The sequence below is a fragment of the Rhamphochromis longiceps genome, linkage group LG16, assembly GCF_057381845.1.
Source record: "Rhamphochromis longiceps isolate RC_006_pf linkage group LG16, R_longiceps_female_GT1.1, whole genome shotgun sequence".
In the NCBI taxonomy this organism is placed as follows: Eukaryota; Metazoa; Chordata; class Actinopteri; order Cichliformes; family Cichlidae; genus Rhamphochromis; species Rhamphochromis longiceps.
The window spans coordinates 14,895,403-14,923,389 of NC_140572.1; the positions used below are offsets into that span (position 1 = coordinate 14,895,403).

A 27,987-nucleotide genomic window follows, 5' to 3' on the forward strand; every position below is an offset into this window, starting at 1 on the left:
CAAATTTGGGTTGTTAAAGAGTAGAAGAACCATAAATTTATTTTTAGGGATTTTGAGCAATTGGGAAGCTTTTAGCACAAGCAACCTCAAAATGTAAGCATGCAGTGAGGAGAACGGCCAGAAGTGTTCTTGTTCTTAGTTCAGTGGGTGTCAGAAACAAATGGGGCCACTTCAAATGAAAACTGGATGATTACCTGAGGCACAAAGATTGGAGTCCTGCATGGAGCCCCTGTTGGTTTTCAGTGAGAAGCCCACTTTTACACTTACAGCTGCTGACACTTTCAGCCCAAGGGGCACATGTTTTTTTTTGTTTTTTTATTTTATTTTAATGCTGACATCATAACAGAACCATATTTGATGGCTTTACTTGAATAAATATTTTGTTTAATAAAACATAAATACCTAATTTATCAAAAAGGAAAAAAAATAGGGACGGGTTTTTGAGGCAACTGAATCACAATACACTCGGAAAGTGGCTTAAAAAATATTATTTACAGTTTACTTCTTAGAGAATAGCCACTTACCTCAGTTACGTGAATATTAGTTCCCAAGAGAAACACAAGAGACGGAGAGCTTACAAAACAACACTTCTTTATTGTTATACAGTATGTAATCCTTGTTAATGTTTTTTTTTTAATGTAACAGCAGTCTTTAATAAAATACATTTGTAAGCAAACAGCCTTCAATTGTGCAGGCTGGTTTCTACTCCCATGAGCCCTCTGCTCTGGATAGTTCAAAGCAGGCACATTTCTCATGCAAAAAAGAAAATAAGAAGTTTTGACATGCATTGAATTAAAACCTTTTAGGCACCCTCCCCAGCCACCAGTTCTTGCTTAGTAAATCTTTGTGAAAGTGTAAAGAGTCCAGTTAGTCACCACCTCCCTTGCTCCCATTAAAGAAAATAAAAGCCAGAAATCTGACTGTTCATATATATACAAGTAACATGGTCCTAAAGCACCTCACAAAGCCAAAAAAAAAAAAAAAGTCCTGAGACCTCCAGCTTGATGCAGCCTGGATGTTGCAGTTTTAGGGTTTGGCTGCTTTCACGTACCAACATGAAGTCATTGGAGGAATAAGAGATGAAGAATGTGTGTGCTACATATGAACTCGGGGAAGGTTTCGCTCACTCGCTCTGGAAAGGATCCAGTCAGACGTTTAGAAAGCAAACCTTCCTCCACAGTCTGTTTTTGTTACATCGTCCAGACATGCAGAATATTTCCTCGCCGCTTTTTCAGCAAAAATAAATACATACACAGCCGTATTAAATAAATAAATACAATACGTTTTAGATAAAGGTGCAAGTGTTCCCCATAGATGATGGCTTTCTGTGTAAATTTCGATCCAGATGTTTGCCTGTAATCGACAGGTGAAGAACTTTAGGGAAATCAATGTCTGTATGGAGAAGGCACGAATGGCTAATGGCTAAAGCTCAGGGGTGATGTGGGAGTTCGATATACAATCTGATAGGCTGGTTGTCAACAGTCATCATAATGATGAACAGTGATACAGGGGTAGTGTTTGATATTAGCTTTTCCCTACACTTTGTCCACAAATCTGTCTTCTCTCTTTGGCATACAATCCAAACACTCGCCTACACTTTTCCAAAGTGACCGATCGGAACTGTGCTCAAATTCTTTTGATCTGGAAAGAAAATGTGGATGCAAACTCATCGAGAGTGAAACAATGTGACAAGAATTCCCCAGAAAGACAGCCCCTTCCCCAAAAGATGAACATTATGACTGCTAACTTTAAGATTAGGTTGATTATAGTTGATGTAAGGATGTCCACACCCTAGAATGAAAGTAGCCTGCTTGAGATATGAGCTGATAGGCTGCTTGTCAACAGCATCATGATGCTGATGAGCAGTGACACGGGGAATGTTTGATGTTAACTTTTCCCTACACCTTTGTCCACGAATCTGTCTTTTCAAAGTTCTCAGAGTTCCTACACCGGCCTCAATCTGCTTAACCAGCAGTGCAAAGCTCTCCGCTTATTTTATTCTGAAATGCAACCAGATAGTATCTGTAATAAAGTTCTTGGATTCTATTAGAGTAGCACAGGATGATTTATAATGTAGAATGAGACTGGTTTATCTTATACTGGTGGAGGTCAGTTGATAATTGTCTGACACAATCTGCTTTAGACCCCCTCCCTCCCTTAAACTAGCTATCTTTTGAATGGTTACCCCTCCTAAACCACATTATGTTTATCCAAACTAGCAGTCTATTTTTCCAGTGCATGCATTCCTTGTGTTGTGGGCGATTTTAATAGAACTGATTTTCATTTTGTCCATATAGAGGCAACTGTTAATGTTGCATTTAGCTACATCAGTAATATCGGTCCATTTCAGTTAAATAACTATACTTAAAGTGTTCTGGAAGACCTCTTCTCTTCAGCAGCCAACAGAAGAAACATTATTCAGCCATTGTCAAGTTTTACTGTTAGACAAGAGACCAGGCAACTTTTTTTAATCTTCTGCTATCCAATTTTGGTGAGCTTTTGGGAATTATAGAATCAGTTTCCTGTTCTTGGCTGACAGGAGTAATCTTCTGCACCTGCTTCACGGTTTCATGTATTGTGCAGATTGATTCTATCAGATTGAAGCAGTCTGGCCATTCTTCTGTGAACTCTTGCATCGAGAACAGTTTTTCACGCAGTCGTCTCTTTCTTGCCATTCTCTGTAAACGTGGGGAAGTCCCAGTGGATCAACAGTTTCTGAAATAGTCTGAAATTCAGCAGGTCTGCATGTCTAAATGCATCGAGTTGCTGCCATGTGATTGGTTGACTAGATATTTGCGTTAACAAGCAGTGGTTAGGTTGTTAATTTTAACACTTACATTCTGGTTTGTATTTAGTCTTTATGGACACAGTATACAGTAGTACTTTGACTACATAGTAATCTATTATTATTATATGAAAAAAAAATGATCCTCTGGATCTTTCTATGAACGAAAAAGGATGTGACTTGCAGAATCCTTCTTTGATTCAGTTAGTTCCTGATCGAAGGGTTTGGAGTAAGGTACAATCTTTCTGGCAGAAAACCTTGAAGGCAAACACCAACCACCTTCTTTGGATCTACACGAATCACGCAATAGATCTATTCTGAATTCAGACGTGGACGGTATGAGAAATGACGCTAACGCAGAAGAAAACCTAAACCTGCATTCTTTCTAATGGCCACCATGGGGCGATAGCTGTGGTTGCGCAGACTTTTGGTGCTAGTGTCAGAAAATGATAATCATGCTTGAACTCTGTGAACCTCAAGGCCCTCTGTATTGTAAGGTAAAGACTCTACATTAATACTTTTATATAAATTGTATAAAAGTAATAATTCTATAAAGAACTTTTTAGAAATTGTGGTCATTCTAAGAGTCAATAGGATTCCCTGGGCTAGCTTGACAAGTCAGTGAGCACGTGGTTTCACAGTCAGAACTGCCACTTGCTTGTTAAGTTCAGTTCCCAAAAGCCGAGATGACGACTCATCTCAAGGCTTCAAAGCAGGACTTCACAAACCTGGGGATAAGGTCACAGTGGCTGCATCGATCTTTTATACTGTCTGTGGATTCAGAATGTCAGTTTTTTTGTTTTGTTTTTTTACAGGATGTGACAAGTTTGCATTCCTGAGTTAAAACCAAGCTCAACATCTTCTTTGTGAATGTGTGTAATGGGCATGTAATCGATTCTTGGCTCACCTGTGGCTTAGGTGATAAAACAGGCTGCAAACAAATCACCAGGTTTTCTTGGTGAAGACACTGAATCCCCAAGTTGTTCCCAAATGCAGTGTGGGCGCCACACTAATGACAGTTCTGCTGTCATTAGTGTGTGTGTGTGTGTGTGTGTGAAAGGGGGCAATAAGAAACATTGTAAAAAACACTTTGTAGAACCATTTAGTCTGAGGTTATTCGATAAAAAGCTGTATTTTTTTAACCAGTCCAGGGGCAGATAACTGCATTCCCCCAAAAAATAATCCCATTGATGAAGCAAAGGAACCTTCCAGGTGAGGTGACTGAGACCACTGAAGGGCTTACATTCTTAGTCCCAGTGCAGTTGGCTTGGATTATCTAGTTTGGGTAAAGACGCGTTTCCTGCCGAGATGCATGTGTTTGTGCCTGCCCTTTGAAGAGGAGACCTACTAGGATTAAAAAGCGATAGAGCTTCATCAGGGTGGAGAGATAAATAGATGTGCTCTGGCTCTGCAGTGTTTGACTCATGCTACTGGATCATTGATGCTATAAGACTGTTTGTGCTATTGTAATTCTGTGGTTGATCTGTAGAGGAAAGCATTCCTTCACACTGTATTTTGTGTTTACCTGTCTGTCCGTCTGGCATCTCCTGCCTGACAAATGTCTTTCTGTGTGAAATGGACCAGCTTTCTGTTCCCTGTGTTTGTTGTCTTTACCTTGCACTTGCTCTGACCTCTTTAAACTCTTGTCCTACATCTTTCCTGCTACTTGAATGACATCTTTTGCACAGGCCGTTCATAATGCTGGCTCCTCTTCATCAATGAAACTGATGTGCTCTGAGGAGGACTTCTCCTCTTCCAGGTGTCGTCCCCGCTCCTGCATCTCCAGCTCCTGGGGGTGAGAAACGGGTCTTGCCCCTCGGTAGTGTCGCTGTGAGTTGCACCAAGATGGAGTCTGGTTATCTCTTCTCCTTGCGTTTGCAGCTTCCAAAGACAAGGGGAGAGAAAGACTGGAGGGATGGACAGAGGTGTTAGGAGACACGACTGGCACGGAAGGGGAAGGCCTCAGCCGATGACTTCCAGGGGAGGATGTGAGCGATGGTGGAGCTGAAAAGTGAGAGGACAGGGGAGGGTGAGTGTCCTGAGAGGCAGGTGGGATGAGCGGGCCTCTGCTGGCACAACTGCCAGGTCGGGAGAGGTGAGGTCCTTGGCATGGGGAAAAAGATGATGAGGAAGAGAGAGACATGGAGAAGGAGAGTGAAGGTGAAGGGGTGCGAGAGGCCAGAGGAGGTTGGTCCTGCAGCGAGGGGAAAAATATCCCGTTACTGGAGGAGGCACGGAGTCTTCGGGAGTCCACGCGCCCCTCTGGAAATCCTTCCTCTGGCGACTGATGGTTGGAGTCAGCAGACCCTTGGCTATTGGCCCCTGGGGGCTTGGGCTCTGCTAATGCTGAAGGAGTTGAATTAGGCCTTTTTGGTGAGTGAGGAGTTGGGAGAAGGCATCCTGGCAAATCTGCACTCTCTGTGTCTCTGCTGTCTAACAGGGAATGAGTGTCAGGTCTCTGGTGGGAAAAAACTGTGGAAGGGGGTGGCGCCCCGGGGCAAGGGCTTGATGACAGCTGGCTGGCACTACTGGGAGGTGATGTTAAATTTGGCATCATGGTCATCAGGACTGGCTGTGGTGCCATTTGGAGGAGGGGCTTGAGCAGGCGTGTCATTTCCTGCAGCTCCTGACTGAGCTTGGAAACTTGTTTAGACAGACCGTTCATCTGTGAGGTGAAGAGAGAGATCGTATTAACGCTGGAAAACCAGAAGAACAGTTCATGCAAATTCGGTATGACAATTCAGCACCATGGTTGAAAAATATCAAACAATCCTTTAATCCTTGTTTGCATAAAACATAATTAGGTACTACATAACATTCATCATGCAGGTTACATTTTAAAAGTCCCTTTATCATACATTTAGTTCAGTTTTAGAGTCTGTTTTAGAGACTGACATTTTTCCATCAGGGACTGATTACAACACGCCAAATGATTCAGTGCAGGTGGACCACATGATCAGTGTGTTATGTGTGTGACGCTTGTTTGATTTAAATGGTGGCTGCTATAGTAATATACAGTAAACGTTCCAGAGAAGCTGGCTGACAGTCTGACAAATGCATTCCTGTCAACACAGTCAAAGAGTTACAAAGATGGAGATTTTATTCTGAGCTGATAATAAATCTGTGATGTAATCATGGTCTCTGTCTTGTCCTTATATTTAACAACTGGATAATAAAAATTGTGCATTTTAAGTACAAAACAAAGCAAACAAATGTCTAACTAACTTCATGAATGGTTCAGGTGGAGCAAGAGGGGAAACTTTAGAGAGAGACTCAGGGTTTGTTGATTAAAACCTGCCAGTGAGCGAGAGTTTGTTATCATAGTTGAAGTTATGAAACAAAAAACTCAGCATTGTAAGAGCCCAGAGAAGTATACTATGTATGAAGTTCAACACAGCCAGACCTTCTTTGTGATAAATTAGTGTATAAAAATCTATAAAGAACATATTATAACTGCAAAATGCAACACTGTTACAAATAAGGTAAAAGATGAATTCTGCAGAAAATTGTTAATCTGGTGATTTATCACATAGAGCAGTGGTTCCCAAACTTTTTTTGCTGGGCCCCCCTTTGTTTTACAAGAAAAATGTTCACCCCCCCCCTCTCCACGCGCGCACATGCACGCACAAACACATCCTCCAACCACACACACCCATATTTTGCTCCATTGAGGTTTATTTCACACCTCAAACATTTAGTAAACAATTAAACAAATACAAGTAATCTGCAATAAATTACAGGTAGTAATGAAATAAACTACTAACTCTTTTAAATATAATTTTTAAAATATCATTAGACACTTTGGGCCAGCATTCGTAACGTCAGGATTTTATTTGTATGTTTTTCCAGCCATGACCTGCTCGTGTCGTTTGCGAAACATCCAGCTGACTAACAGAAAAATCAAACCTCTGCTGCTGAGGAAAACATTAGACCCCCGGGGCAGAAGTGAACACATGCAATTATCATCAGTGTCAAGTCAGCACTCACCTCCTCAGTCAGTTTAGACACACTCTGCTTGATCTCAGAGTGCTCACGGATCCCTACGGGCAACACACATGCAGAAGGATTAGGCCTCCGGATAAAATGTACTGTTCTGAAAAAGTACTCCAATGTGTGCGGCTGTAGGTGTGCTACCTGCGTACGGTGAGGGCGGAGGGGCAGGTGACAGGCTGGGGCTGAACTCAAACTTCTGTGTTGTGGTGGAATTGTTCTCTGTTTCAATGCCGTCCACAAATCTGTGCAGAGATTACACATGAGAGAGAGAGCATGTAAGAGGAATGTAATCAGGTGAAGCTAAAAGGGCTGAAAGCTCCGTTAGTACTGTTTGGATCTTTTAACACAAACATGGAAAAAGTCCTTCATCAGCAGCTTTGCATCACACAACACTGCACACAGTGAGGTCGTGAGACATCTCTGCATACACATAGGCATGTTTGCTCTGCACGCATGCACATTAGTGCATTGCAGTGTGTGAGAACCTACATGCCTTCCAACAGTAGCCGAGCCCCATGTGATTCACCAGCACTGTAATCTAGTGGTTGCCATGGCAGCCAGACACCTATACTGCGGCACTTTCCTCAATTGCTCTTCTCTGACTATGATGTTTTGAATCAATCTTCAGTTTCACACTATGTGTGTCTGTGTGTTTTACCTGGGGCTGAGTTCAGGTGGTGCACCACTCAAGCTCACAACTGGTATCTGCAGGGTGGAAGGGCGCGAGTGGTCGGAGGGAGCACGGAAAGGCCGAGGCGGCAGGAGAGGGGAGCGCAGGGGCGAGCTGAGGCCCCTGCTGAGATGCAGCGGGGAGCGAGGAGCTCGGGACACGGAGCTCTGCTCCTCATCACCCTCCTCATCCTCGCGGATGGACGGCAGCTTCTTCACCAAGCCACCGTTGCTCTCCCAATCCACCTGAAAGAAAGAGAGGAGGAGCTTGGATACTAAAATGGGATGAGCGGGATCAGCCCGCACACCTGCTGGATTTCTTTTATCACCATAGCATTAGTAACTGCCTTTACAATGATTGTAAAGGCAGTTACAAGCTTGAACCAGTGGATGGCAGGCAAACACAAGTTCTGTAAATCTGTAAATATGTTTTTAACATTCAGGGTATTGTTTGATTAGCAGCATATTCTTTCTTTTGAAGACTTTTGAGCTCCTTCTCTTCCAGAGGTAACTGAATGCAGGACGTGCTCTGCAGGTCTTATTAGATGCCTGCTATTTATTCCTCTAGTATACGTTGCGACCTGTACACACACTCTTAAACTTTAATCTGGAATAGCTTTGCATTCACAGTTCAAGCTAACCCTGATTTCTTATACATGGCCTCTTGTGCAGCCTCTCAGTTCCTCCTGTCTGCAACAAGCCTTTCCTCCATTTTTAAGCCACCTTCCTTTGATTTCTTCACAAAAAAGAAAGAAAATGTTTTTAAAAGAAGGTGGGTGGGGCTGTTGGGCTCACAGACAGGTCTATGTGTACCCAACATCAGGGATATCTGCGCTTATTACCATAATTCAAATCCAGAGTAGCCTGAAGCCCGAGCTTTATGCTCAGTGAGAAGATGTGTGCTTTTAAGAAGCGACTCTCGAAGCAAATCACCAACTTGACCAGCGTCTCTGATCAGATTCTGGTGGTTAGTTTGTTATTTTTATAGCTGTAAGTTTAAATTCAGTGGTCACTTTCTGGATCCTGGATACACAACGCTTCATAAGATTACAGTTTTCAAAAAACGGTTGGGAACCTCGGCTGTATCAGTGCGGCACTGGCTAATTTCCATTTTGACTGTTGATTGGCTGTTCTGAGCAGGATAACCTTCTCTTTTAATTCAAGATTCTTTGAGAGCCATGTCACCTCCTTACATCATGTTTACCTGTACACACACTGCCCTCAATATATATGAAACTTTGCGCATGTTTAATGTGAACAACATTACATAAACGTTATTAACGGAGTTGTATTTGATGGCTGGCTCACACAGATTGGCTGTGTGCCTATTTGGCATACAGATTACACTCCATCAGTCAACTACAGATACTCACACCTGATCTCGACTCATTATGTGTATAAAGCACACCTGTTCAAACAATCTTTTTCTTCCATTCCAACTTCTAAACCACCATGGGCAAGACCAAAGAACCTTCAAAGAACTAAGGTGACACCTTTGGTATGATTATTCGGACATGGAAGAAATATAAAATGACCATCAATCGCCCTCAATCTGGAGATCTATGTAAGATCTTGCCTCATGATGATGAACACGAGGAAGGTGGTGGATCAGCCCAAAGCTACACAGGAGGAGCTTGTTAATGATGTAAAGGCAGTCAGGAACAGTCAGCAGCCAGGAGCTTCTGTAAAGTGTGCCAAAATCCCAACTACAAGAAACGTCTGACTGCTGTGCTTGCTAACAAAGGTTTCTCATCAAGTACTAAGTCATGTTTTGTTTGGGCATCATATATTTATTTCATTCAATGACATGCAAATCAATTGATTGTTTATAATGTATATAATGGTTATGTTTTTTTCTGGCTTTTTGCTTGATAGTCTGTTTCACTCAGAGGTGGCTGTAGCTCAGGAGGTCATTTACTTATTGGAAGGTGGTTGGTTTGATTCCTGGCTGGCCTAGTCTGCATGCCACAGTAACCTTGGTCAAGGTAGAGAACCTAGATTTGCACTCTAATGCATCCGTTGAAGTGTGAATGTTAAATAAAAAGAAAGCTCTTAAGTAGAAAAAGGGCTTGTGTGAATGACACATATTATAGAACGGCACTATTATACGAACCAGGCCATTCACCATTTGATGTATGGGTGGCTTTCTTTTTATTCCAAATAAAGGTGCACAGAAGGCATATTTCAGATTTGCTTTTAAGGTTCTCGCTTTAGTAGTATTGAGATGGGTTTAAATTCTTGATTGCTGACATCACAAGCAGCTTTTAATGAGGACTTCACACTGTGTGCCACAGTCACCCTTGAGTGATTGTGTCAGATGCAGACATGTGAGGGAACAATCTGAAAGAGATGTGCAGAGGCTTATGGTGAACGGCTGAATGCCAATTATTTCTCATTTTTGTTTTTGAGAATCTGTTTGTCTCTTTGTCTTTGCCAGACTCCAAAAAGGAGTCTGTCATGCTACATTTAATACAGATCGCTGCATCTCACTTTTCCCACCCCTCATCACACACACACACACACACACACACACACACACACACACACACACACACACACACACACACACACACACACACACACACACACACACACACACACACACACTCCTCTGACAGTTACAGTCCCAAGCCTCCCCAGTTTCCCATCAGCTTTGTCCCTGCTTATGAAGTGAACAATTTAGGCTGTGATCAGCGTTGGTGCAGGGCTGGAGAAATTCAAGGGAATGAAATTTAAGTGGAAAAAACACAAAGACTAGTTCAAAATGTATTGAATCACAGGCTACACAAACAACTGAGAGTGTGTTGTGGTAGTTTGTGAGATAAGTAGGACTGACTTGTAGGAGAGCTCTAGCTCCCAGAAGCATGTTTACTCTAGCCACCCCAAAAAATCAATAATTTTGTAAAAATATACAAATTTCAGTTACTTGTGTCAAACAGTGGCTCTTCACTCAAGGTCAGAATGAGCGTAGCAGCGCTGCTAGTTTATTAAACCAGCAGTTTCACCTGTACAGGCTTCAAAATAATGACATCACCCATGCTCTAGCACACAACGCCTGGTGCAGTGAGTTATGAATGTATTTGAGCCAACACCCCTGTGCTTTCCCTTTCCCCTCTGCACTCTCCCCTCCTCCCCTCCTTCCCTGCCTGCTCAGCATCCTCCCTTTTTCCCCTCCTCTGTCCCCAGTGCCCTCCACTCAGCCAGCTCCCCCCTTCCATACCCATGCCACTGTAATTTATTTTTAGCTTTCCTGTTCTATTCTTAGCTCCCAGCTCCGGAGCACACCAAGGAGCTGCTCTGCGATGCGGGGGCGTGATAAGTGTGCGCTTGCCGCGTGCCGCCATCCTCTTGCTCAACTGTGTGCGAGAGTGTGGGGGAGTTTGCATCATGTGTGCGGCTGGTTCGGGGCTGGGGGCAGAGATTTGGAAGCATGGAAGCTGATGCATGTATAGTAACTCATATGTGCTCTCAAGGGCAAGGATAAGCAAGTTGGTCCCCTGTGAGAATGGCCATAGAGTTAAAAACTTGTTCCAATATGTCTTTTCAGCAGCACAGTTCTGTGCGTGCTGTGCTCTGGCTGGTCATGCACATCGCATTTTTTCGCCCAAGGCTCTGGGGGGTCATGACAGTTAGTCTGCAACCAGTGAATCAGCAGTGAACTATCATTTATGCAATAGAGACTCTTTCTCATCTTTCTTGCTTCATAAACCCTTTCTTCATCCCCCCAGCACGTCTTTGATTTTTGAACACCGTCATTCATCATATAAGTTTGTAGATTGAAATACTACTTAAGTGAGGAAGAGGCTGCTGAATGTCTGCAGGCTTTATCTTCCATTTTTCACCAGTTTTGTCTTGGATACCTATGCAAATTCCCCTCCTTGGCTGCACATACTAGAATGTTGTTTTTTTTTCACACTAATAACCAGGATGGACATCTGTAACCCAGAACTAAGATATGCACAGCAGATTGTGCATCTAGAATAATACATCCTCTAGTCACACACCAACATGTTCACACTCTGCAGTAAGTGTGTTGATCCCTGGAGAAGCAAACTGCACTGCAGTAGAGTAGCAGAGAGTAAGAGCAGAAGAGAAAACAAGCTAACCAAATCCCCCCCTTCATCTTTCTTTCTCCTCCTCCTCCCTTTCTTTTACTCAGCTGGCAGAGCTATTTATATTAAGCAGGATCCAATCTTAGCAGCAGCTGTGGGGGGACAGCCAGTCAGGGAGAGCCCGTGCTCCCCTCCTGCTCTATTTTTAGTAACAGGACAACTTCAAACAGCAACACTAAGCTATTTTTGTCCCTACACTTTTTTTCCTCCATCCGCTGCTGCTGCAGCACCAGCCAAACGCAGTGTGTGTGTTGATGGAAGCAGGGAAAATGCCTTTCATGGCTGGGGTTGTCAGAGTGTGTGTGCACACATCTGGGTATTTTAAAGTAGTGGTGGTAGAATGCTCATGTATACCTTATATGTACACCTGCTCACTTGGAATACGTGAATTTCCCCAATGAGGGACAATAAAGGATATTTCTGTTCTGTTCTAATCATTCATGTGACCCTGGTTAAGGTGATTATCTCCTCAGGTTACTCATAAATGTTCCTCATTGGACTGTGAGTCTGCACATTTAATGTTGTGACTAATCTGGTGGGCTGTTTAATTACAACTGTTCCTATTTAAATCTATGAATGTGCACTATTCACAGACTAGCCTTATGCCATCTGCACGTGCATCTGCCTTTCTTACAGGAACATTTTGGTAAATGGTAACTAGATTGGTTGTATAGATATAGCACTACATAACCAGGTCACAGTACACACACACACAGACACTATTCTACTCTACCTGAGCACTTAAAGCACTTTCTACTGCATGTCTCATTCACACAAGCAAGTGCTTTCTACCTAATATTCACACACATTCATACTCTGATTAATTCAAATTTAATTTAATTTTTTTATACAGCACCAAGTCACAACAACAGTCACCTCAAGATGGGTTATGTTGTAAAGTAGAGACCCCACGATAATACAGAGAAATCTTTTGAGCAAGCACTTGGTGATAACGGGAAGGAAAAACTCCCTTTTAACAGGAAGCCATCGAGCAGAACCAAGCCAAGGATGAGGCAGCCATCTGCCATGACCAGTTGGGGGTGAAGGGAAGGGGGATGGAACAAAAGGCACACTCTGGAAGAAGTTGGTTATGATGCGATAAACACGTCAGTATCTTGGCCTACTATGGCATGCAGACTAGAGGAGCCACGGATCAAACTACCAACCTTCCGATTAGTAGATGACCGGCTTGACCTCCTGAGCTACAGCCACCACTGATGGATGTAAACATTTATCTTATATACAGTCCATAATAAATCGGACTGAGAATGACTTGTAACAGCTTGTAGATTGAAAGGTCATAAGGTGTAAAGAATATCCTGTTTCATAATTTACTAAATGAACTATATGATGTATTGAACAAGACTTAAAACTAGTAAGTTACTAGTAAAACTATCAGTGAAGGTGTTACAAGGTCATAAATTAGGTCAAAAGTATAATTATTTTAATTTTCATAGATATCCATATATAATCTTAGATCTTTACACAAATAAAGAAGTATGTGCTTTTAGATTGTGGGTCTTTTATAGATCATTTCTGGTCAGTATTTGCAGCTGTTTAATGACCACAGAGGTGAACTCTACTCCATTTGAAATTCAAATTCAGCTCAAGTGTACTTATTTTTAAATGTGCAGTAGACTAACAAAAACATTCACAAGTTCACTGACAAACGCGCATAAACAGTAAGTCCATCATGAATCTACTACAGGTACTCACATCAGCCCCGTGGCCCTCTCGTAGATTGTAAGTCAGGTCATGTTGTATCTCGCTGATGAACTTCTGGGCATACTCAGGGTAAAGTCGGAGAACCTCTCGGAGACCCTTGAGGCTGATATACTGCAGGTCACAGTAAGTAAGGGCCTTGACATTAGCGTTGGTTTTGATCACTTGTTCCTTCGTCAGGGAGTCTGAGCCAATTAGATCTCCTTTACCTGGGGAGGGGGATGACAAAGTGAGTGATGCACAGATACCTGTCTTTGAAGCAGCTGTTTAGAGGCAGCCTATTCTCACTAGCTGTCAACACCTGAGAGAACATCATGAGCCATTAAGCTTCACACACTGACGTTCTGAGCAGCACATCATCAAAGACAGAAGATTAAAGATTTGGACCTGTGAAGTCATCTCAGCAGCAGCGTGGGAACATGTGTTTGCATATGTCTAATGTACCTGCAAACCCTGGTCCCTTCAATTTATATAAACCAACACCACCTGCATAAAGCAGCACAGTGTAACTTACTTTGGTAAGCTTTACCATATATTAGCACACTAGTAGCCTGTGCTGCCTTGACACAATTGGTTTCTTATGAAACATACTGTACAGCCTTAGCGGAGTAGAGCAGCCAAGGACCGAATTAGTAGATTCAAGCAATCTACTAATTGGAAGGTCTAGGCCTAGTCCAGGTTTGGCAGTTGCCAGGAGAACGGTACTTGTCTGACTGCATTGTGCCAAGTGTACAGTTTGATGGAGGGGGATTATATGGTGTGCTTGTTTTTCGATCCCCGGGCTCTCTGTCCTGGTCGTTGTGTCCTTGGGCAAGACACTTTACCCTACCGCCTACCAGTGTTGGTCAAGTTACTTGAAAAAAGTAATCAGTAACTAATTACTGATTACTCCCCCAAAAAGTAATCCCGTTACTTTACTGATTACTTATTTTCAAAAGTAATTAATTACTTAGTTACTTAGTTACTGTTTAAAAACACGATTTACAACCTGAAGAGGTGATAAAGCGATAGATCTTTCAGCCCAATTCTATTTTTTCTGCATAATCCATCATACAAAATGTAATCAAATGGAAAAGTCTCTTTTTTTTAACTTGTTTTATCAGTTTTAATCTTTTAACTTTATGCATCAAGCAAAAATGTAATTATATGCAACATTCTCTGACTTGAATAAATTAGTTTAACATTTAACCCTATTTTCTACACATTCCAGCACATAAAATAAAATATTTTTTGTGTTTACACTCACTCTTTCAAATAGATGCAAGTAAAACACAGCAGAAAATAAATAAAGTCAAAGACTCAGCGGTCCTGTTGCTCTATTTTCACCTGTAAAGCAGGACTGCGGTAGGCGGAGGTTTACCCTGGTGCAGGTGTGCCGCGGTCAGTTGAAGAATCCGCGAGTTTCTCTGTGAATTTCCGATTACGTCGTAGCGCACTCGGTGCTTGCTTGGAAGTTTAGGGGTTTTTTTCGCTAATGGACGCTAATGTTTTTGTCACTTTTTATGGAATCAAACTCAAAGTAAGGTCAGTACTTCCACGCTTTAAACGCTGCACGCTCATACTCTCTCCCACAATCGATATGTGATCCATTGTTGATCTGCACACAGCTGTTGTCACCAACAGCGCACTCGCTTACGTCACTGTCGTGAGACATTCTCGCAAAAAATCACAGTTTTAGTAATGCAGTAATGCAGCGTTCCTACGGGAAAGTAACGGTAATCTAATTACCGATTTTGCAATAGTAATCCCTTACTTTACTCGTTACTTGAAAAAGTAATCAGATTACAGTAACGCGTTACTTGTAACGCGTTACTGCCCATCTCTGCCGCCTACTGGTGTTGGCCAGAGGGGCCGATGGCGCGATATGGCAGCCTCGCTTCTGTCAGTCTGCCCCAGGGCAGCTGTGGCTACAACCGTAGCTGCCTCCACCAGTGTGTGAATGTGAGAGTGAATGAATAGTGGCATTGTAAAGCGCTTTGGGTGCCTTGAAAAGCGCTATATAAATCCAATCCATTATTATTATTATTATTAGGAGCTGGGCTCAGAGTTTCAGTGAAAAGAAGCATACCAAGACATTTTGAATAACTTTATTCTCTCAACTTTGTGGGAACAGTTTGGGGATGGCCTCTTCCTGTTCCAACATGATTGTACACCAGTGCACAAAGCAAGGTCCGTAAAGACATGGATGAGTGACTTACACCTTTGGGATCATTTAGAGGGGAGACTGAGAGCGAGGCTTTCTCATCCAATACCAGTGTCTGACCTCACGCATGTGATTCTGGGAGAATGGTCAAAAATCCCCATGAACGCATTCCTTAACCTTGTGAGAGCCTTCCCCGAGGAGCTACAGCTGTTATAGCTGCAGCTATGGCAGTTATGGCAGTACAGTGTAACAAGAAGAACAAACTCATTGGCTGAGGTTGGCTTACTGACTTTCACTATGCTGCCTACAAACACTTGGCTTTGTGCTGTGCTGTGCTTAAGAACCATAATCATATATATCCAGTGTGCATATGTGTGTGAAAGCAGACTAGTGAACACGTGTGTATGACCACCTAAATTAAGCAAACATCCTCTAATTTATAAAAATATGCTTTTTAGCATGTGGCTAATTGGGACAGAATTTATTTGAGACCCTAGTGAGGAGGAGAGTTTTGACTTTAGACACAATGCAAAGATGTCACCTTTTTCTAAGCTGCTCTGTAAATAAATCACTAGAAGAAATTGTCAGAAATAACAATGCTGGTCACATTACCATGTCCTGTGTATAACTACACAATATACAGTTAGCATACAACCATACAATGTATATGAGCAGCATAGATTGCATCGATTACTAAGTGAAGGCATGGATTGGATGGTTGGATGTTAGAAAGAAAATGGAAATGTGTTTGTGAGGCATTAGACAGACAAAGAGGGGGCTGAAGAGAAGAGAAGAGAAAACAAGCAGAGAGAGAACAGAGGCAAAATAGAGGGAGGCGGGGCGGAGAAGGGCAGAGGCGAGCAGGGACCTAAAAAGGGTGATGGAGTGCGGAGGTGGACTAAGAAGAGGGAGGGTGGAAGACGAAAGAATCAAGAGAGCTGTGAGAGGAAGTGGAGAGGGACACAATGTGGGGGTGGCTGCAGACTGGCATGAGACGAAATGGAGGGGCAGGGTGAGAAAGAGTGAGGGGAAGGGGGAGAGGTAGGGCGAGCAAGAGCTCGACGCACGCCACGTGAGCGACAGCAGTTACTGGACTCGGCCTTCCAGCCCTCCTTTGAACCTTGAACCACCTCGGTGTCCTGCTGCCTCTGCACTCGGCACCATCCAACTGTCATCTGCAGCCCCCACCCTGAAATCTGTGCTGCTTCTTAATTTGGCACGATGGGCCCTTCTTATGCTCCGGCTGTCTTTTTTACGTCACTCACATCCCCCCTGCAGTTCAGCACAAATGCGCTGTCACAAAGATGACGGGTGACCAAGAGTGACAGCAGCGACAAGGAGCGCTTTGGCTCATAATCGCAGCAAAATGTTAAACTGAGCAGGAGACAAACACTTGCAAGTGACATTTAAGTGCATGTATCTGTCTCGTCATAAAAGTGTAGGTGAAAGTGATGAGGGCAGGGAACAAAGGCTTATCGACGGAGCTCAATTTATCAACGTCGTTGATTTGATGCCTTGAGTAGGATTTTTCTTTTGCTCTTGATCTTTTTAAAGACTAACTAACTAACTCAAAATACTGGGTCAAAATGACCAAGAACTGTTATTCGTCTGCCCTGGTTATAGAATACATTCAGAAAACTGTGCAAAAAATTGTACCTATTGTACCCTCCTGTTTTCAAAACGTTAACTCGATGATTGCATGCATGCAATGCTTTTAGAGGACACCTGTGAATTATATACAGACACTGTGCTAGTCTAGAACAGTGCAGTGACCCACTTACTTCATCTGAAGTCTTGGTGTCATCGTAGTGGGTCATTTTGGTCTGTTGGTCATCACCGAGGCTAATGTTCTTCATCTCGTACTGCTTACGTTAGCCTGAAAATTTGGTCTTCAGTTGACCTTTACTTTGACCATCACACAGAATCACAGCGACTATGGAGCGATGTATTACTTAAAACTGAATTAACAGTATGTGACACCAGTAAAAACATTGACCTTTTATTTCATCACACCCCCATGCTAGACCAAGATGCCTAATTTATTAGATGGCTAGATGGGAGCGAGGGGTAAAATAAGAAGAGGGAAGTATGAGATGTTGATTGAAAACTTGCCTTTAAGTCATGTTATTTCCCGGCAGCTTCCTGTTTAGGGATAAAATGTTCTTGCTCTGATAAAGTTGTATGGCACTGTCTTGAAACACTATTATTGCTAATTGGTGTGTGGGTTTATGATTCAGGATTTTCAGCCTCATACTGCAGAACAAAATAAGACTGATAATTGTCTGTGGCTGTGACTCTAATTTATCGTGTGCAGTTGCACTTTCACACGTGATGATGTGAGACCGGCCATGGGTTTGAGATTAATCTGTTTTATTGTCCATCAGGGTCCAGAACAGTTCCTGGAAGAACACTGTACCACGATGGGCTCCACCAGTGCAAAGAGTTCTGTGAACTTTGCAGGACTCTGCTCTTTCCACACTTCAAAAGAGCAAATAAATGGATGAATGGCTGTCACTGCAAATGGCATTAAAGAAACTCATGCCCATACCTATCAGTCTGATCTTCCATCCTCACTGCACGTGTGCAAGCTGCTAAACTGACATGAACTAACAGTCCACCAGTGCAGCTTTCACGTCACACAGACCAGAAAAAATAAAAGATTAAAGTAAAAAAGAAAGAAAAAAGCAGTCTCAGTGCTTTCCTAATGAAGGAATATGAAAGAATAAATGAAGTGTGAATTGTATTAAGCTGGAAACATAGGATGTAATGGTACACTGGTGGTTGTGATATTCATGTCTGTGGTAAAGGTGCAGAGCATGACTATTTGGGTTTCCACCCACACTGTGTCTGCAAATTCAGCCCTGTTTAATATTAGGCTTCTGCCTTCACATCCCCAGAGACTAACATGCACTCACACTGCATGTGCGCACACACACTGGTGCACAAACACAAACAGTATTAGAAAGGTTACATCTTTGTGTTTTCTTATGTGTGACTTTGTTTCTCAGCTCTTTTGTTTGCAGTTACATCCTTTACAATTACTTCGGGTGCTGGGCGCTACATTTAGACATGTGGAGAGTGAACTGAGGTGAGGACCAAACCGCTCTGTGGGCTGACTAGTCACAATCTGAAATTCAACTGGAAAAATCATGGACGCTGGACTCTCCAACCTAAATCGTTTTTAGCATAAAAAGCCAGCACCTGTTATGGCTTCACTCTAACAGCATGCACATCTAGAGGCACCATTAATGTTAAAACTTATTATGATACTTACAGAATACCACAGTTTTTGTCTCGGCCGTATCATTTTATTTTGCTGTATTTATCTGCGACACCTCAAAGGCCGGTCCATGAAAATATTGTCGGACATTAAACCGGTCCGTTCCGCAAAAAAGGTTGGGGACCGCTGCTGTACATCATTTCATAGAAACGGTACTCCCTGATGGCTGTGGCCACTTTCAGCAGGATAATGCACCCTGCCACAAAGTAGCAGACTGGTTCAGAAATGAGGAGGAGCATAACTATGAGTTTGAGGTGCTGACATGGCCTCCAAATTCCTTAGATCTCACTCCAATCAAGCATCTGTGGGATGTGTTGGACGAACAATCCATGAGGGCCCTCACAGCTTACAGGACTTACAGGACCTGTCGCTACCATCAGTCAGATAAAACAGCACACGTTCTGGTGGAGTCCATGTCTCAATAGGTCAGGACTGTTTTGGCAGCAAAAAAACATTTGTTGTGTTTTCTCTGCACTCTCTCAGTTACAAATAGGGTTTAAAACATTTGCCAATTGCTGCATTCTGTTTCACAATTTCCACAGAGTCACAACTTTGTTGGCAAAGAGTTTGTGCCTTCCTACACAGCACACCCAGAACCGGCCGCAACAGCAAGGACTGAAGAACATTTCCGAACCACATTTCTCATTTGGAAGAGTCTGAGGTAATACTGTATACCAAGCTCATACTTATGTTTTCTTACTGGCATGTGGCTAGTAAGAAAAAATTCGCTCCAAGACACCCACAGTATTCACCCTGCACCACGCTCTAATTACAGCTTTTGGCTGTCAGTGAAGACATCTGACAAAAAATATTTTGAAAGCTACTAACACCCATGACAGCTCATACAGCAACATTAATCAACTTTGATGCACCTTCATACCTATTTCAAGATAGCCTATTACTTGCCATGCTTCTTCAAATCATTTTTTTAAATCTTTCAAATGTTTATAAGATTTCTGTGATGTGTGGGAACCTTGATAGTTGCACTCTCGAACATAAATCGTGGAACCATAAACGAATCACGGTGAGATTCTGAAGGGTTTTTGCTTTTCAGGTGCCTGTGAGAAGTTAAACTCTGAGGTGGAGGTGTTACTGGCTTGCAAGGAAAATGTCACTGCTCCCCTGTTGTGGGAGGTTACAGTTTTTCTCAAATGTTAAAACACAAAAGCCAATCCTGTAACCCAAATGACCAGTAGTCTAAACACATTTACTAAATGTAGCCACCATATTCCAGTACCATAAACACATGTCACATGAAGACACAATTCACAAAACACAACCCTCTGTACTCATAAATCTAAACACATTTTTCCTTGCTAAAACACATGTTGCAAAACAACTCTGCTCATATCCTCAAATGAAAGCCCATGTGATGCAAAATGCTTGCCACAGTCACCAATCTTTGAACACAGGGAACACACCTGGCGTCATTCACTACACACAATGACTCAAAATTGAAGACACTTGTTGCTAATGCTGTACCCACATGTAAAAGCAAGTTCAGAGTGCACAGTATGCTGAAGGTTCCAAACAAACACAATGGATGAAGGCAGAGTCAGGGGAAGAGGAATTTGATGCAGAGGAGGGAGAAGAGCTGGCCCTGGAAGAAGAGGAGCAGGCCAATGAGGAAGAGGAGTTCAAATGAGAGGAGGAAGAGGAGCGACCAACGAGGAAGAGGAGAAGGCCAACATGGGAGAGGAGAAGGTCCAGGAGGGAGAGCAAGACAACCTCGTACCATCATTACGGACGAGATGCGAGCAACAGCTCAGCGACATGATGCCGCACAGTGATTGTGGTGTGTGTGTGTGGTGTGAATAACGTAAATAAAAAAACTTCACACCCTGTTCATGTTTTCAAGATTACTGTTGTGTGCAATAGATTCTGTTTTTGCATTGAGTTGTGTTACAGTAGTGTACGTACATGCAGGATTTTCTATAGATTTATACTACTCATATGAAACTCACAAATCTAAATGCCTAATCCTCTGCAGAGATCTACGACGATCCGTTACTGTATAGTTTCTAAAATATGCATTGGCAGTTATGAAACAAAGAACCTTCTCACAAATTGAGCATTGTGTTTTCAATTGTTTTGCTGTAGTGTGTAATGCTGTGTATAGTGTTTATAGTTTTGACAGCTTCGAGCTGCTCTCTTGGTGTGGGAGTTTGAGTTTTGCAGTGGGAAGGTGTGGTTGTGTTTATGTAGCTTTAGAGAAGGGTGTTGTGTTTGGACATTGGGGGACCTGGTGGTAACGTTTGTGAAATGTGTTTTAGCATTTGAGAAAAACTGTAATAACTCAAGTGTGTGAGTAGAAGCTCCAGTCACTCTCCTGAACACGCCAGCAGAGCTGAGCTACTGTCAGGATGTGTAATAGTTTCAAATTAAAAGGGACCTACTAATCGCTAATTCAATTTCTGAGCAGCTCCTCAGTTCATCCTCTCGTTCAAACAAGCTGTTTAAAGTTCAAGCTCTGCCAACGATTTAATCACCACTAAACATTTTGGAGTCTCATAAGTACTTATGTTGATCATGTAAACTGGCTGAAAGAAACATGTTTTCCAAAAGAGCTGTGTGTCTTGTGAAAACCCGCTTCTCTCAGACACCAACCTCCATGGCTAAAAAAAAAATTGCGACAAAAACTGCAATCCCCACTCGCTCAAGTAACACATTACTGTACTGAATTCAGTAACCAAAAGAGATTAAATCAGACACTTGTGTTCAAGTCATGTGCAGGTCTGCAAGTTCAGAAGAGGGTCGACACGATCATTCATTTTATTTTTATTGCACAAAAAGACACGGATGTGAAGCGGAAATCGGCACCTATCCACTGCTGACATCAGCAGTATGTGTAAGTATGTGCAAAGACAGATGCCAACTCAAGTCTAGTAGTGAGAAACCCCAGATCCATAGTGCATGCTGCCCATGGCCAAGGAGCCAAAAGCTTGATTTTCTGCAGGTAACCAAAGCATCTGATGAGCCGTGAGGCTTGTAGAACTGCAGTGTGCATTTGAGCCTGTGCTCTTTGGGCTGGTTTGCACCTTTGCTATTCATAGTAAACACTAAAACTGTCCCCAGTGATTTGTGTCAGCGTGTGGGATTCTAGCCAGAAAATTCATCTTACGCTCTGTTACCCAGTAACTGAACTATTTTCTTTTTTAGTAATGACCCCAACAATGTTCACTATCATAGGCCACAGACTATACCTGTTATAGACATCAGCCAACATTATTATGCATACCGTATGTGTGCCTCTCTGTTTATGCCTCACCGCCGCTTTGTGGTCGCCGCTCTCACCTGTGTGAAGAGTGAAACACAGCTGCTGGCGTGTGCTTTGGTGTTGTCATGCACCTCTGGATTTAACATGACCAGGTAGGAGACACACGTGTGTGAGCGGGTCTGTGTTTCAGTGACATATCAGTGATGCAGCACAGAGATTCTGTGATGGCAGAGCAACAGTGAGAAAAGATGAGGAAGTGGAGGAAGCAAGAAGAATGAGTTGAGTAAAGTTTGACTTATCTGACTGTTTTGTTTAATGTGCCTTATAATCCGGTGCGCCTTATGGTCCGAAAAATATGGTACATTAAACCCTATGGAACAAAAATAGGATGCCATTAAAGTTCATATGTGTGTGAAGGTAGAAAAGCGAATACTTTTGGCAGTGCAGTGTAACAAACAGAACAAACTCGTTGGCCGAGGTAGGCCTCACTGAGTTTCACTATGCTGCCTACAAACACTGGCTTGGTGTTGTTGTTCAGAACCATAACCATATATGTTGTGTGCATATGTGTGCTGCATAGAAAAGGGATTTATAAATGTGTGTAACAGTTGGACCAACTATTGAAAACTGTAGCTTCTCTTCCTTGCCAGCAAAATTCCCTCCGTTGCATTACAGAGCCTCAAGATTCCTTCACTGCAGAGGTTTTTCCTACATTTTGCCATGTAAGGAATAAAGTTCTCCAGCCTCATCTGATTCTTAGATTCATTACATTAACTGACAGCACAAAGATTAAAACAGAAGTGCCAAACTGCCAACAAAAACCCTCATTCATCCATCCATCCATCCATCCATCCATCCATCCATCCATCCATCCATCCATTCATTAGTTTGGTTATAGGTGCATACAGTGTAAGACCTGTTTCATCTCTGCTCACAGTAAATAGAAGATTATTCTGTCGAGCTCACAGGATCAACACTGTGGGAAATCATTACTCTCTCGGCTTGTATCAAGCTTGGAAACGTCTCTTTAAAGCAGCAGAGCATAAACAGCTGCTCTTTATCAGCTCGCCTTCAGCCTCGTCTTCCCCTTTGTTTGAATATTACACACACACGCACACACAAACACACACCCGTTTTATGTCCTGCCTTCCTTCTCCTTTTTCACCATCATCAATTTTAATTTCCATTAGACACTCCAGACCAGGTTGCTCTGCAGGTCTGAGCCAGCACTGTGAAATTATTTTAACTGTAATCACTGAACTGAGAGATGATCTCTCTTTCCCCCTCTGAAGTCCATACTTCGTTAGCAGCACTTAATATTAACACAGGCACACATTCAGCCGGCACATTCTCAAATGAACCATTCTCCCCCTTCGTTTAATATTCAGCACGATGTCCCGCAGATCATCTCACATCCTCCAAATCTCAGTTTCAAAGATAATTGTCTGTCAGAGCCGAGGGTGTCCAGTGTAGTTCTCACTCAGATCTGTGTCCTTCCTTCAAACAACAAAGATCCTAATTGCATTTTAGTTTAATTAAGTAACCGTGTGATCCTTTTTTTTTTTTGCAGTTTGGCAACTTGACTGAGAAATGTTGTTATCCTGGAACACACTGACAGGACATCGTGTTCTCTGCTTAAGAGAACTTTACTGTTTCTCTGACTTACCTAGGATAGCCAGCACAGTGTTGTCTTTCAGGACCTCCATGGAACCTGAGCAGACGAAATAGATAGCCTGCAAGGCGTCTCCCTGCCGGATGAGGAACTCCCCTGGAGCGCAGAAGGAGGTCTTGATGATGAGGGAGAGGGAACGCAGGCAGCCCCTGCTGGCTGACTCAAACAGAGGCAGCTGGAGCAGCTCCTTGTTCAGGTGCATGGCGATATCAGCCCTCAGCTCATCTGGGAAGTCTTTCAGAAGCTGTGAAGTGAAAGTTCACACTGAACAGCTGGTCTTTACTTCCATATAGTTTTATACAAAAAATAACCCTTTGCCGCAGGCTTGAAGAGCCTCTCCAAATGTAAAAATGTGATAACCTCACAGAGAGTTTAAAGTACTCAGTGGGCATTTCAAACCACATGCAAGATCAGAGAAGCTTGTAAGACATGATGAAATAATCTAGGACTACTCTTTTTTTTTTTTTACATTACTCAGGGTTGCTCGTGGTATATCAGGCACTTAATTTTAGCATATTTACTTGCCTTGGGCAAATCTTTTCAAGCTGCAACATATAAATAGATCCTTCCAATAATCCTGATTTATTTATGATTGAGAAAATCTTAAAATTAAAGTCAGAGAAAAGTTCCAGATTTGACACCTAAAAGCACTGGTGACCTCTATGCTATTCTGTTTCTGTAGCTCACAGCTTTACCACCGACGTGTTAAAGTGTCGCTTAGGTGTAAGAACTGGGAGCTTAGCTGGCAAACTTCTCAGTGACAATGCGTAAAAATGGTTGTAATTCTTAAACAATTCTCACTAAAGTTTATGTAAAACGTGTTGTGTTCATTTCAAGCTGAAAGTCTGCACCTCAGTCAGTTTGATTTAAAATCCACTCTTGTGGAGTATAAGAGGCTAAACCACAAAGAAATGTTTTTGTGCAAGAAATGATTCGACCTAATTGTATTCTCAGAGCAGGCTTTCATCTCAAGCTGTACACTGGACCCTGTTCTCAACTCAAGGTGTAGATAAAACTTCCAGCAGACAACAAGACGTCCAGTGCTGAACTCTGGTTCCTCTGAACAGTGAAGCTGTTTAGTGGAGAGCATCTTTGAGCTTTCACTCTGGAGAACAGGCTATAAAGCAGTGCAACATAAACAGCAGCTTCTCACCTCACTAACGTCGATCCCGTTGTTGACCGACCACATAGTTTGGAAACACTCCAGCATGCGCTGCTCTAAAGCTTTGGGCAACCGATGGACTCTGATGAAGTCCTTCAGGTCCTTGGTGCGGGTGTGGTAAAGCGAGCGGCGCGAGTACATTCTCTGGATGATGGCTGTCACGTTGCCAAACACAACTGCATGCATCAGTGCTGGACACAGAGGAAAGGTTTCTTTATTGTTCTCGGTGCGCTTCTAGTTTGATACAGAATTAATTACTGCGGCTCGATTGGCTTCTTTCTAGAAAAGACCTCATTAAAGTCCCATAATACTTCTGTGCAGCAGGAAGCTTCATGGGATGTCTTTATAAGCCCTGAGAAGTTAAAAAGCACAGGGCTTAGAAGGACTTAGCTGCTCTAAAACCACTGTGAAGCACTGCCGAGAGTAGATTACGGTGTTCACAGAATGTCAGTAACACACTGCTGAAAAATAATCCCACTGTTCAGAAAACCTTTTATTTCTAATCAATGACAACTAAATTATTATTCCAAACAAACCCCAAAACAGCTCCAACTCCAGTGTGAGCATATTTGTTCAACAGTGCCACACACACAGGTTTGGTCTTAATGTGAGCACAGCTAACCAGCAGCTATCTCCAAAGACTGGAATCGTTTCATAATGCACTTTTCCTGAGGGAGCCACACAGCAGTTTCTCTTCCTAAAAGCAGTTTGAAAAGCTGCTGAAACAGCAGTCAGACCACGGGGACACTTACACGGTCCACTGACAGCCAGACTAATGGCTTCATTTTATAAAGAAACTGGGTTTTTAAAAGGCTGAATTATCTCTAAGTTATAGCTCATAGTATCTGTGTGCAGCAGCTTACCACGAGAGAACATTAAACTATGTTTAAGGAAAACATTATAGAGATTAATGAAGCTGTGGTCAACTCTCACTGCTGTTACATTCAATCTAACAGCAATCTCCTTTAACAAAGGAGCTAGGATGCTAGCAATCAAAGCAAGGTCAAAATGGAATATGATCTCTAGGGTGGTTGAGAATAACCAATGCTGTGGGACTTCCAGATACCAACAGGACAATTATAATGGTGGACGACAGCTGTAGTGATAGATGAGTGGGTATAACAAGTGATAACAACATCAGGAACTAGGAACACAGGAATCTTGAGAAATACCAAGGGCTGAGAGGAACTAGAGAATATGAAGGTGAAGGCAACAGTGATCTCCGAGTTACTCAGGGCAGTGACCCCAAACTGAGCAAGTGGTTCATCTGGACACAGATCTCAGGAACAATATCAGAGATCTGTGTCCAGAAGAGCGCAGTCCTAGGAGCAGTAACAATACGGTACAGGACTCCTAAGTAGAGGACCCAAGTTTGAAGGATAAAGACCGCATCCAGAGCAAAAGGGTAATTTTAAAGTAAGTTGTTCCTGATTGTGTATAGACATGTCCTCCTTTAGGATGGCATAGGTAAAGTAAAGGCAGATTCATGCTACTGTAGGCAGATGGAGAAGTTATGACATTTCCATAATTAGCAAAATGCACATATTAACCTCCATCACACAGTCAAAGTGTGCTGTCTAAGGTGCTGCTGTAGCAGAACTCTTTGAAAATAAGAATGAACAAATGCCTACTTGCTGTTGCAACAAACGGGCCACACGGTGGTGGAAAAAGTACTTTGATGATCTGATTGCATGTTGTATACAGTGCTTTGAGTACTCCGGGAGAGTAGAAAAGCGCTATATAAGAATCAGTCCATTTACCATTTACCATGACAGTAGCTAAAACTCCCTGTAACTCTTACATTAAGCGTTCTCCTGCCATCTACGAGATACATGCAGACATCATTGGTTCAGAGTACATATGCACACTTAAATCAGCCTTTGTTAAAGTTACAGTGTTGCTTTCACTCGACTGGGAAATATAGATTTCATTTTTCTTTCTTGGACGACTGTTGGACACAGATTCTATCAGCTGTCTGCAGAATGTGTTTTCCCACCTATTAGCTGAGTGTGTGTGTCTGTATGTGTCTTTCAGTATTTACTTGCACAACTGCATGTGAGTAGTTATGGTTAATGTCAAGGTTTAACCCACTAAAAAGAAATGTGTGTGTGTGTGTGTGTGTCTGAGACATCTGCACACATTATTGTGTCCTCTGCCCATAAATTGCTGCATTTCTCTCGTGATAACCTTTCCAGTGACTCCATTTCTTTCCCGATTCTTCATTTATTGCTCTCTTCGTGAACATTCAGTTCTCTTCATTGTGGCCAAAGAGGACACGCATAAGAACACAGAGTTCAAACAAGTAGCACACTGTAAGTCGAACACATCTTTCATCTGTGATTAAGCTAGAGTAGATCCACTATTGAGCCCATGTACAACCGTTCAACAGGCTCAAACAAAAATGGAATCAAGAATAAGAAAGAGACAGTCATTGTAATAGTTTATGACAAAAAGGCAAAAAATCCTCATAAATCATAAATTTAGCAAGTGTTTTTATGCACCATCACTTGCTTCTTTGAATCAAAATTTTCATTTAAATCTGCTCAGTACTTGTGATGCATCTTGAGAACAACAAAAGAATTTCATGGCCAAGCAAGTAATGAAACCTTTCAATCTGGAAAATGAGAGTAATGAGACAGTGAGTGAGAGGATTTGCATACAAGTTTGATAATCTATTATGTTTTACTGAAAAAAAGAAACACTTTTGAAACCAGGGATGGAACAAAATGTGTGCAGCTGTTTGTTTATGACTCACCCACACCTGAAAAAGAGCTGAACGAGTACTTCAGGCTGAGAGGAGAATAAGAGCTTCAAACTCTGAGAGGAAGCACTAAGATGTGTGCACACATTCCTTACCTCCTATGAGCATGGTGCAGATGGAGAAGATCTTCTCTGAGTCTGTGTTGGCTGACACATTTCCAAACCCTACACTGGTCAGACTGCTCAGAGCAAAATAGAGGGAGGTCACATAGCTGCTGCGCATTGATGGCCCGCCGTCCAGCACACTGAAACTCCCACTCCCACCAGCTGTCCCAGATGCAGTCTCGCTTCCTGAAACATTCCCGTAATACTGGCTAGAATTCCAGGTTCCTTGCCCTGCGACCTCTGACCCAGACACGTTCCACTGACTGCTGTCGGCTGGAATGCTGCTGACCGTGGAGGGGAACAGCGTTGTCAGGGCAGCGGGGAAATACGGGGTACCCAGACGTTTGGCCAGTTCATGGAGCCAACC

General features: G+C 42.6%; 1 protein-coding gene across 1 annotated transcript in view; it reads right to left on the minus strand.

Annotated features, from left to right (window-relative positions):
* Positions 1-1,863: 1,863 nt before the first annotated feature.
* kcnh3 (potassium voltage-gated channel, subfamily H (eag-related), member 3) overlaps positions 1,864-27,987 on the minus strand; it is a 202,148-nt gene continuing 176,024 nt past the window's right edge. Inside the window, exons 9-16 of the mRNA XM_085383670.1 lie at positions 27,612-27,986; positions 24,747-24,946; positions 23,588-23,837; positions 13,276-13,490; positions 7,437-7,693; positions 6,920-7,020; positions 6,773-6,825; positions 1,864-5,450 (exon numbers count right to left, since the gene is read on the minus strand). Coding sequence (XP_085239796.1) covers positions 4,479-5,450; positions 6,773-6,825; positions 6,920-7,020; positions 7,437-7,693; positions 13,276-13,490; positions 23,588-23,837; positions 24,747-24,946; positions 27,612-27,986 — 2,423 coding nt within the window. The 3' untranslated portion in view covers positions 1,864-4,478. The remainder of the gene's footprint in view (positions 5,451-6,772; positions 6,826-6,919; positions 7,021-7,436; positions 7,694-13,275; positions 13,491-23,587; positions 23,838-24,746; positions 24,947-27,611; position 27,987) is intronic.